Source organism: Callorhinus ursinus, unplaced genomic scaffold, assembly GCF_003265705.2.
Source record: "Callorhinus ursinus isolate GAN/ISIS: 27379988/994484 unplaced genomic scaffold, GSC_fseal_2.0 scaffold15, whole genome shotgun sequence".
NCBI classification, from domain to species: Eukaryota; Metazoa; Chordata; class Mammalia; order Carnivora; family Otariidae; genus Callorhinus; species Callorhinus ursinus.
The window spans coordinates 40790491-40802342 of NW_027397077.1; the positions used below are offsets into that span (position 1 = coordinate 40790491).

The following is an 11852-nucleotide window of genomic DNA, read 5'->3' on the forward strand; positions in this document are numbered from 1 at the left end:
AGATTTCTGGGTTCGTTACTTTAACATTGATATATTTTCTGTACCAAGAATTCTAGTTAGTAGAATCTGACAGTTTGCATTTAATGAGAAAAATAACATTAGCTCTTACTTAAAGTTTTAAGGCTTTTCCTAGAGTTAGTTAGTATGTGTGTTCGCCCTGCTGCCCTTTTTACTGCTCATTCTTAGCCTGCCTTTTAAAAAAAATTAAAAGTCTTTATCTTTTAAAATCTTCAAACACAAGGGCTTTATGTTTAATTTAATCGAGGTCCTTTGTATCCTGAAAAGAATTCTAAGAAATTCAAGCCTTTTTACTTTTGAAGATGATCTGATAAAGCTTCTTAGAAATTATGAGGTCCTTCATCTTGAATTGTTTAACATTTGACTAAAGATCAGTTATGACAAATCATTTAAGTATAAAGAAGAAAGAATAATCTCTGGAGGTTTTTTTTTTTTTTAAGATTTTATTTATTTATTTGAAAGAGAGCAAGCATGAGTAGTGAGGAAGGGCAGTGGGACAAGCAGACTCTCCACTGAGTGAGGAGTCTGATGCGGGGCTTGATCCCAGGACCCTGGGATCTGAACTGAGCCAAAGTCAGACGTTCAACCAACTGAGCCACCCAGGTGCCCCTCTGGAGGTGTTTTTACTTTCCTTTCTGCTGTTTTTAGGACTCAAAGGAACTGGCACTTTAATTTTGATTTTGTAGTTTGTTTTGCTGCCGCCGTTTCAAAAGGGAATTTGTTCTTAGTTGACCAATTAATGCCAGAATTAGATACTGGAAACTATAATTACTAGACTTCCTCATCCAGACACACATTTATATGTACATTTATATTTAAAAAGTTATCTTGTAGAATTTCATTTATATGAAAAGCCCAGAATAGGCAAATCCATAGAGACAGAAAATAGATGAGTGTTTTCCAGGGGTTGGGGAGAAGGGGGAATGGGAAGTTCTGTGGATGGGTGTTTCTAACTAATAAACTGATGGGGGGGTTCTGCTATTAGAGTTTTCTTTTGGAGACAATGAAAATGTTCTGCCATTGGGTGATGGTGGTACAACCTTGTCAATATACCAGAAAACCACTCCGTTTTACTCTTTAACATGGTAACTTTTATGGTATGTGAATTATATCGTAATAAGAAGTCATCAAACAACTACCTATTCTTTATTCTTAGCAAGATTCAAGAAGAAATATTGATTAGCCAAATAAATAAACTAATGGAGAAGCTGTCAAACACCCATGTAACTATGAGATCCCACCATAGGAGTGACTTAGGCCACAAAGGCTGCAGGAATTCAGAGGCAAAAGCATCCAACCTGAGTGGGAACGGTTTTCAAGAACAGCTTCATGAGTCATTATCCCTGCCTTGCTTCCCCTGGTGGAAGATAAACCCCTGAAGATGAAATCTCATGTCACTGTTGTTCTCAGAACCTCTTCTGTGACCCATGGCATTAATCATGGTCTCACTTTATCTCTGCCTGTACAGAGAGTGAGCTGCCTGAGGGCTGGACTGGCTTTTATTTATCTTATTGTCAGAGCGTCTAATGTATTGCTCTGTACCTGGCAAGTGTTTAGTAGTTGTTTACCCAAATTTCACCAACAAGGCATTTCTGAAAGCAGTGCTTTATTATCCCAGGCATATAGAGGTTATGGATAGCACAGCCTCTTCAATAACATGCTCCATTCATTTGACTATGAAGAGTGGTAACCATGTCCGGTGGTTGGGCCTCCCCAGATAGATCATTGAGTATGTATGGTACTAAGGACAGAGCTTAAATTACGGAAAAAGAATTCTGCCCGCCCCCCCACCACTCAGTATCTTTGTTTTGTTCAAGTTCTTCACTTCCCTCTAAGCTTCAGTTTTCTGTCCATAAAATGGAATAAGAGTTATGTCCTGAGGTGGTTTTGTGTATTTAACAGTGATGACGATAATTGCCAATTAACACTTTCTGTTAGCAAGTGGTTAATATGTTTATCATGAGATATTATTGTGTGGTGTATGGGAATATTTTAAGAGAAGGACAGAAATTCTGTATTCTATCATGAGTTCTGTTGGAGATGAGACTTTCTGACCAGCTGATCGTATCTTGTGTGCATTGGTGTGTCTGCCTACAGGGCGGTTTCAGTTTAATCATTGGTGCTATTCTGATGTCTTCTGTTATATTCTTTCTTCTAGGATCTAAAGAAGTACCACTTCTACTATTGGTTTTGCTTCCCTGCTCTCTGCCTTCCAGAGAGTATACCCCTCATTCAGGGGCCAGTGGGCTTGGATCAAAGGTTTTCTCCAAAACAGGTATCAAGTAAAATAAAATGCAGGCAAAATTGGGTTTAACGCATTTGAGTACTTTAATTCATTCTAAAGACAGATAGGCACTTGTCTGAATGGAGAGACAGTCACTGTGGAATCCTGCAAAGATGGTACTAGGAGCATACTTATTTACAAAATGTTTGTAAAAATCATTTTGAAGGAGTAGTGAGTGATACTTTTTCAAGTTTTCGGTGACATTTGGTGAAAGGCTCAGCTGGTAGGGAGAAGTTATACGAACATGTTGAAAGTCTGCAAGAATTTGCCAAAATGTGGTTTTCACTTTCACTGTAGAGGACCCTAAGGCAGTTTGCTTTGAGAAGAGTCTTTAAAAACAAATAGAAGACATTCTACTACCCTCACACCAAGTTGTAGAACTTCTACATCAGAAATGGTACACACAGAGCTAGTCTTTTTCTTTTTTTAAGATTTTATTCATTTATTTGACAAAAGAGACACAGCAAGAGAGGGAACACAAGCAGACGGGGTGGGAGAGGGAGAAGCAGGCTTGGCTCAATCCCAAGACCCTAGGATTATGACCTGAGCCGAAGGCAGACGCTTAACAACTGAGCCACCCAGATGCCTCCAGAGTTAGTCTTTGTGGTCTAAGAAAGACAGTAAGGTCATCCGAGATGGTCCTGAGGAGAGCAAATGAAAATAATCAGGCTAGTAGAACATAGACCCCAAACCAAAGAATTTTGATTGTCATTGAAGCAAGGATTGAGTGGCAAGATGATTTGAAATCATCAAGCACTAGGAAGGAGCCCTTATTGATGAAAAAATAGTAATAAGTTTGTTTAGGACAAATTGAAGGTTGTAGTTTTGTGGAACTAATTTCCCAAGAAGAGATATAAGTGGAGGAAAAGGATTATGCCATGGGACTGACTACTGATGGATACAGAGGAAAAGGATTATGCCATGGGACTGACTACTGATGGATACAGGGTTTCTTTTAGGAATGACATAAATATTCTAAAATTATTGCACTGATAGTTGCATAATCCTGTGAACATGCTAAAAACAGCACTGAATTATGCACTTTACATGGGTGAGTTGTATAGTAAGTGAGGTACGTCTCAATAAGGCTGCTGTTTTATGGAAAGGTTCAGGGTAAAATTCATCGGTGGATTCAGTGCTTCGTTATTACAGGAGAGAAATAATGTTTGGAGCTCTCTCTACACCTTTGTGATTAATATCTTAGGGAGCCACCGTGCTGCACCATAAAATGTCTCCTCATGCCCTTAAGACACAGCACCATGCACGTAGAAAGTGTTATATAGAAGTGAATATTTGGGGTACTTCTATGTTCATTTGCTACAGAAGAATAACATGGTTATGCTCAGTCATTTCTAGTCTTCTGGCTTTAAAGTACCTTTTATGTTAATTTTTAGCTCAGAACTAGATATGTAATTGTCTAGAGAATAACTCAATGTTTCCTGTTCTTAGATTCAAGCCCTTGGGTGTGCATATGATGATCTTTGTCAAACAGAAGGAGTCCCAGCGCTACCTTACTTCTTAATCAAGTATGATGAGAACGTGGTGCTGGTTTCCCTGCTTAAACACTACAGTGATTTCTTCCAAGACCAAAGGACAAAGGTCAGAAAAACTCTGAGTTTTGTTTTATTATCCCTTAAAAAAAATCTGATGTTCATGTCTTAATAGACCACTGCAAAATTCAAACTCAACTTAGATTTCTTTAGCCCTCCAAGGAATGTTGTGGAACATTCTTTATCTTCATGCTCTCCCACCCCTGCTGTTCCCAGATCAGCTTCTCCAGATTTTCTTAGCTCTGTTACACCTCAGAGTAATTTTGGGTTCCTCCCTTCCTATTCGTGATAAAGTTATTTCAATTTTCCTTCCTGATATATTTTGTATCTATATTTTAACTTATTTCCAGAGTTACCACCATAGGTCAGGCCCTGATTACCTCTCTCCTGGACAGTTAGAGTCTTCTTGCTTCTATCCTGTGTATCACCACTTGCCTCAAACTGCTCACATTCACCTGTCCTTCAGTGATCCGGTTAATGGTGTCTTCCTTCTAGCTCCAGGCCACCTCTCCTGCCTCATCTTCTATTTTCCTCATAAACCATTGCTCAGCTGAGTTTGCCTGTTTTTTTCAGAGAACCCTCCCCCTTACCCCTAACCCCACTAATCAAGTCTACCTAGGGATTTTTCTTTTTTTCTTTTTTTTTTATTTAAAGACTTTATTTATTTTGACAGAGAGAGAGACAGCGAGAGAGGGGACACAAGCAGGGGGAGTGGGAGAGGGAGAAGCAGGCTTCCCGCTGAGCAAGGAGCCCGACACAGGGCTCGATCCCACGACCCTATGATCATGAGTTGAGCTGAAGGCAGACACTTAACGACTGAGCCACCCAGGCACCCCTACCTAGGGATTTTTTTCTATCTCTCTTTGACCTTGCACTGTATCATCTGAAACATGTTCTATGTGTGAAAATCTTAAGAAACTCTCCTGATGGAATCCTAGCTCCACAGTGAAGCCTTCTCACAGGGTGGCCTGGCCGTGTGTGATCTTTCCTTTTCTGATCTCACTGCACTTACTTTCTGATCCTCATTTACTGTCCTGTTCCCTTGTGCAGATTACTTTTTGTTCCATACTAGATGGTAAGCTCCTAAAGGGCAGAGCCTGTGTCTTAATATAGTTGCATCTACAGTGTCTGGAACTGGTCTTAGGTCCTCAATAAAATTCTTCTGAACAAATGAAAAAGTACTGTAAGTGTCTTTCAGAAGTGTATATAGTGAGCTATCTCAGCCATATAAGGGATTGTAAATTAAAAATAAACAATTGATGAAATTTATGAAGTTACAAAGTCAAGTGGGATAATTTCATTAGCCATGTAGATATATCAGAGTTGAGAAAAGAGAGACCTCTAACAGATGCCCTGATTGTTCCTTAGCCTGAGCTTAAGATACTTTTTTTTTAAGTACATTTTCTTCTCAACTACATTAGCATTTTCCTTTACAAAATAATACTATATTAGGTGCTAGGCATTCTGTTTTCTATCCTCTTCTTTTTTTTATCTTTTTGAAAAATACCTGTTGTGAGCCACTAAGTGACTGGAACTCACAAATAGCATATCACTTTAGTTTAGACAGTGCTGATTGCCCAGTTTGAGAATACTGGCCAGTAAATGAACTGCACTAAGTATGGTTCCATTTGTGATTTTTATTTCCAGCTGCATCTTTCTGTTTTTAAATTCTCTTGAAGCTATTCATTATTTTAAGGTTTCAGGTTTTTTTAAGTAAACATTTTGTATATTTCCTACTAATCTTTTTCTATTTTTTAAAGACTAAGATGGTACCATATTCTCTTTTATTGTAGCATTTAGCCTAATGCTGTTACACTCTGTATCAACATCTTTTCTGATAGGTAACATCCAATTTTTGACATTTAGTTTTCTCATACTTCTTCACTATTAGGAGCCTCCCTATGCATCAAATTCCTGCCCTCCCCCCACTTATCTTGAATTATTTCCTAGTTTCTAGATAGAGAATTACTGACTTAAAGGGTTTGGACATTTTAAGAGCTATGATCAGTGGTGTGCTGGTAAATGTTTGACAGCTGGCTCTCAGGTGGGGCAAAACTCTGATTGTGTATGTTTGCTTCTTTCCATGGTGCCAGTACTCCCACCATGGCCGAGTTGGTACTGCCAAAATGAAGTCACAGAGTGCAGAGATGGGAAGAGATGGTAACAGTTGGCTTTCCCCAGTCTGTTCAGGTCACCTCTGGCCCACTGCTTATCATAACTGTAGCTCACAAACTGTGCTGGTTTTCCCTCCTGCCAGCCGTGCACCCTGACCAGCACTGGGATGTTACACATTTTACACATTTGCATCAGTTAAAAATGGGCCTTGTTTACGTGCTTCTTTCCCTCGATGAGATGTTGATGCCACTTACTGGTCACGGTGGCAACTGCATTGTTAACAATTAGTTGTCTTTTAAGCCAGTGTTTGTGATTCCATCAAAAACAGCCCGTATTGCTGTTCTGTTGCCAGTCTTTAGGGAAAGCTTGCTTGAGCCTTCTGCTTTCTTTAGAGCAGTTATTGAAGATTGGATGTTTGGGAAACATTTTGTAATTTTAACAATATTAGCCTTTAATTCTAGGGTTTTAAAATCTTTGGACAAGAGCAATAGCAAAGGAACAGCAATTGGTATGCTATTAGCAGGGCTCTTTCTTCACTTAGCAAGCTCCACATCTTGGCAGCCGTCTGTGACATGGCGACGCATTAGATACTTGGATTTTCTATCCTGTACTTTTAAAACATATAATCGCCTTGGCACATTTCCTGTTATACTGAGTATTTGAGTAATAGATGGTCGTTTGTCAGATAAGTGTGTTTTAAGGGATCGGTGTGGAAATTTCTCCAGCTGAAGATACTCAAGTTGACAATTTTGCCCTCTTTTCTTTCTCACATTGTACTTTTTCAGCAAATAGCTGGGTGGACCATAGCCAGAGCATGACTGAGCTACTTCAACGAATAGTATGCTCTCAGCCAAGTAGAAAGGAGCATTTATTTCGACAACCTTCTAAACAAAATTTTTTTTTCCAATTACATTTTGCTTCTTTCTACTGATTTGTATTATAAAAGAAGTGATTTGTCCAACTTCACACAATGATTGTGTGACAGGCTTGTTGGAGAACACAGAACTCCTAGCCCATAATGATTTCTGACTGCCACTACCACCAACAAAAAATCTATTTACCCAAGTAGTTAAGCTGGCTTACCTAGCATTGTGCTGACTAATTCCTATAGTGATTGAAGTTCCTGATTTGGTTCCAAAAGCACTTAAAGATTTTGGAATCACTTTTGAATCATCAAAGAATATTAAATGATGTTCAGTCTTATGTCAAATGGATTCTATCATTTTCCTGTGTGGATGCTTGCCTTTTGTACTCATGCATGCCTCATGTGGGTAGGAGAGTTACTTTAAAGCATCTCAAAGTCAACCTCCCTTTGTGGTTGATAGATTTCTCTTCAGCAGTTCATTCCTACTCTGTAGCTCATCTTAGGTCAGGTTGCTCTAAGAAACTTATTCCTGGTTTTTTCTGCTCAGAAAAAGTGGTTTTTTTTGTTGTTGTTGTTGTTTTTACTACCTTCCTATCTCATTGCCTTTGTATTTAGTGTCAGAAATGTACTCATTCTTTGAAATTAGGTACCCACTTACAGTATCTAATTATGACATTCTTGTTTCTATAAATTCATTTAGTCCCAACTCTTATAGATGATAAAACCCAAATGTAGAAAATATTTGATAAACTGGAACTTATCCCCTTCTTTTCTCTGCCAGTTAGGAAAAAGGGAACCTTGAGATGGAAGGTAGATCACTATGTAACGATAACAGATTGAACTGAACGGAAGGGTCAGTGCAGGTACAACAGAGTTTATTTACACTACTGTTATGGTTAGCATCTGTTGAGTGCTTGCCTTGTTTCCAGTCTCTGTATCCAGGCAGAGTTCTCTAAAGAGGGGAAACCTAAGGCATAGAGAGTGTATGAGAGTAAATAACTCAGGGCATCTGCTAAGAGTCCAGGTTTATTGAGTCACATTTGAAAATTGAAACTGAGAGTCTCAATATGAAGGGCATTTTCTGGATTGATGCTATGTAGATTCTCCCTAAATGAAAATTGAGTAGCCTTTAGATACCCAGTAAGATTGAGCCTAATAACTCTGTGTTGTCTTATAACCTGTGTAGGATTTTGTTTCTCTTTTATGTTCTATAAAGTTCTATAATTCTGGAGCTAGAAGGAATCCTTTGAGATGAAGTGCTACAACCCCTCCATTTTATAGGTAAGGAGAGAATATCCCCACGGTCACTTTTCTTTCCTATGTTAGTATGTTTGTCTACTCATACCCCAAGGTCTGAAAATCAGTTAGCGGTAGAAAGAAAACACATGCCTGCTGACCTCTGGCTTTTTCTACCACATCAGGTCATTTTCTTCTTCTAAGCTGTTTTAAATGTTACGGAAGTAGAAGGCCAATCTCTCCCTTCTCCCCCTTTTCTTGCTGGATAATAGAGTTGTAAATATCTCTGATAAATTTTTGAAAAGGTGAAGTCAAAGCGATGATTACTTAATAAATGTAGTTTGCCAGCAGATGCCATCAGTCATGATTGATAGAAGGTTACAAAGCTGAAAGGTGTCCCAGGTGGTGGTGATGGCCAACGGGACCAGAAGAACTCAAGGGAGACAACTTCTTTATTCAGAAGGAGCCCTGGGGGAGTGCTTCATTCTTCAAGTTCTCTCACTTCTCAGAGCAAGTCTTTGAGATTAAACTGTCACATCCTCCCCAGGAGAGTCCCAGTGTTAAAATGTCACTGAAGGGGGAAACTGTACTGTTGAGAAAGGAAAGGGGAGGAAAAGGAGCCAGCCAAGATGCTGCACCATGGCTTTATATGTGGGCTTCAGATCTCTGTTGGTCAGCCATCACCTCCCTCCCTCCAGGGGCCCCCCAGGATCCCTGCCCAAAGATGGGATGTAAGGGGCAGGGCTTTCCATATAGTGGGGCCTGGAGAACTGGCCAGTTCTGTCATTTATTCAGCACAATTTGCTGAGCATTCCATACTATGCCAGGTACCAGGGATGGAAAGATGAGCATGATAGACATTGCTCGAGCCCTCACAGAGAGAGGCCAGCAAAGAAACAGATATGAAATACATCCTGTACTTCCTCCATTCTAAAATACATTTTTCTGGGGCGCCTGGGTGGCTCAGTTATTAAGCGTCTGCCTTCGGCTCAGGTCATGATCCCAGCATCCTGGGATCGAGCCCCGCATCATCCTCCCTGCTTGGCGGGAGGCCTGCTTCTCCCTCTCCCACTCCCCCTGCTTGTGTTCCCTCTCTTGCTGTGTCTCTCTCTGTCAAATAAATAAATAAAATCTTAAAAATAAATAAATAAATAAAAAATAAAATACATTTTTCTGGGCGCCTGGGTGGCTCAGTCGGTAAGCGTCTGCCTTCGGCTCAGGTCATGATCCCGATGTCCTGGGATCGAGTCCCACATCCGGCTCCTTGCTCAGCGGGGAGTCCGGTTCTCCCTCTCCCTCTCCCTCTGCCCTTGCTTGTGTCCCCTCTCTTGCTGTGTCTCTCTCTGTCAAATAAATAAAATCTTTAAACAAAAACAAGACAAAAACAAAATAAAATGCATTTTTCTTCACATTTTAATTTTTCAAAGTCAGGAATTGCTCGCAGTTGTGTATATTTAATGTAGTGGTTCAAATCAGATATGGTTTGAAAGTACATTTTATAATCTGTGGTGCCTTTGAATCAAGAAAATACCATGCTTCAACAAATAATCACAGTTACCATAGGAAAAATATAGGATACAACAAACCCCATTTTAAGCACTCCTAGACCTGTGGTGGCTAGTGCTAAAAAGAATAGTGTACATAAGAATCACATGAGGAGGTCACAGAGCACGTGAGTATTGGTACCTCAGGAGGTCTGGGATGAGGCACAGGTCATGCAAGTTCAAAGAGCAGCCTGGACAGTTCTGATGCAGTTTGTGTGTGGTGGACCATACTTCGAGAAATCGCCGCAGACTCTCAAGAGGTCTTTATACTCGCTGTACTTTAGCATCACCTGGGGAGCTTTTACAAACTAATGCTCAAGCCATACCCCAGACTGGCGAAATCAGAACCTTGGGAGGTGGGATCCAGGCAGCAGGATTTTTGAAAGCTTCCCAAGTGATTGTCACGCACATTCAGATATGAAGACCAAGATCAGAGAGGGTTGAAGAGCAGAGCAGTGCTGCTCAAACTGCAGTGAGCATGCAGATCACCTGGGTCCTTGTTAAAATGCAGATTTGGATCCAGCAGGGCTGGAGACAGGGAGCCTGAGATTCTGCATTTCTGACAGATTCCCAGGTGATGCTTCTGGTGCATGGACCGCATTTTACAGAGAATGGAAAGACACAGAGCCAGTCCAGACTTTCCAAGGTAATGAAAAATGGCCCCATAGAATTTTTTCTTTTGTGTACAAGATCACCTTCTCTAATGGTTCTCAGAGTAAGTGTGTGGACTGGCCCAACTGCACCAGAATCACGTAGGCACCTTATACAGATACAGATGGCTAGGCTCACCACTGGAGATTTGGAGGCACGAATAATATTAGCAGCATTACACATGTGCAGGGCTTTTTGTGTCAGTACCATATCCTGTAATCCTCACTGTATCTCTGTGAAGCAGGTGCACAGAGGTTCAGGTTTAAAAAAGATTCAGGGGTGCCTGGGTGGCTCAATCAGTTAAGTGTCTGACTCTTGATTTTGGCTCAGGTCATGATCTCAGGGTCATGAGATTGAGCCCCTGTGTCAGGCTCTGAGCTCAGCAGGGAGTCGGCTTGAGATTCTCTCTCCCCCTCTCCCTCTTCAACCCCCCACCCCCTGTGCTCACTCTCTCTCAAGTAAATCTTAAAAAAAAAAAAAGGCCGAGGCCTAGAGGCACCTGGGTGGCTCAGTCGGTTAAACATCCTACTCTTGATTTCAGCTCAGGTCATGATCTCAGCGTCATAAGATTGAGCCCCACGTCAGGCTCTGCGCTGGGCATGGAGCCTGCTTAAGATCCTCTCTCTCTCTCTCCCCCTGCCCCTACCTGCTCCCCCCCCCAAAAAAAAAGCTGAGGCCTAAAGGATTTGACCAATTTGCCCTAGGCCATTCATGTAGCAAGGGGCAGTACTCAGAATAGTCTCTGCAAACTCTATTTTTAAAAGCTTCTTGGATGCTGGTGTTTCATCTCCCATGGGAAAGGAAATCTCAAATAAAGATATTCTGTGTTTCCTGAAAGGATGGTTATATGTTTGAATCTGTATTGAATTAAATATGAATCTGTCTGTTTGCATCAAAGACATGAAATGCATCTAGACAAAAAGCATCGGTGTTAGGAATAAGAAAATTTCACATAGAGAAGGTGGCAAAAAAAGAATATCCTTGGAATAATGCAATAATTATCTGATAAGACTAGAGTAAAATTCATTTTCAGAGGTTTGTATTGAGCACAGATGAAGGCTAATTAATTGTCCTTCAATAGGAAATAGAAAAAAGTTATGGTGCACCAGTACAATGGAATGCCATTCAGCCACTACCAACAGTGGTTGTAGAAAGACATTTATTGGCATGGAAGAGAGTTCACGATAGAATAAGAGATATAAAACAGTATTTATAGCATCTCATTTTCAATTAGTAATAAAAATTGTACTAAAATTATATAATTGTATAAAAGTTGTGATAAAAATATATTTATGCAAAGATCAAGTTATGGGAGGTTATATACCAAAGTGTTAATACTGGTTTTCTCTGGATAGTGGTCTTATAGGCCTTTTCTTCCTGCCTGCCTGCCTGCCTTTCTCCTGCCTTCCTGCGTTCCTGCCTTTCTCCTGCGTTCCTGCCTTTCTCCTGCCTTCCTGCGTTCCTGCCTTTCTCCTGCCTTCCTGCGTTCCTGCCTTTCTCCTGCCTTCCTGCGTTCCTGCCTTTCTCCTGCCTTCCTGCCTTCCTGCCTTTCTCCTGCCTTCCTGCCTTCCTGCCTTTCTCCTGCCTCC

At 40.7% G+C, this 11852-nt stretch overlaps 1 protein-coding gene across 4 annotated transcripts in view; it reads left to right on the forward strand.

The window, feature by feature from the left end:
• The window catches only part of ATG7 (autophagy related 7), a 230640-nt gene that overhangs the window by 27693 nt on the left and 191095 nt on the right, over positions 1–11852 (forward strand). For all 4 annotated transcript variants that reach the window (XM_025885212.2, XM_073901654.1, XM_025885213.2 and 1 more), the window contains exons 6-7: positions 2177–2293; positions 3752–3901. In XM_025885212.2, coding sequence (XP_025740997.1) covers positions 2177–2293; positions 3752–3901 — 267 coding nt within the window. The remainder of the gene's footprint in view (positions 1–2176; positions 2294–3751; positions 3902–11852) is intronic.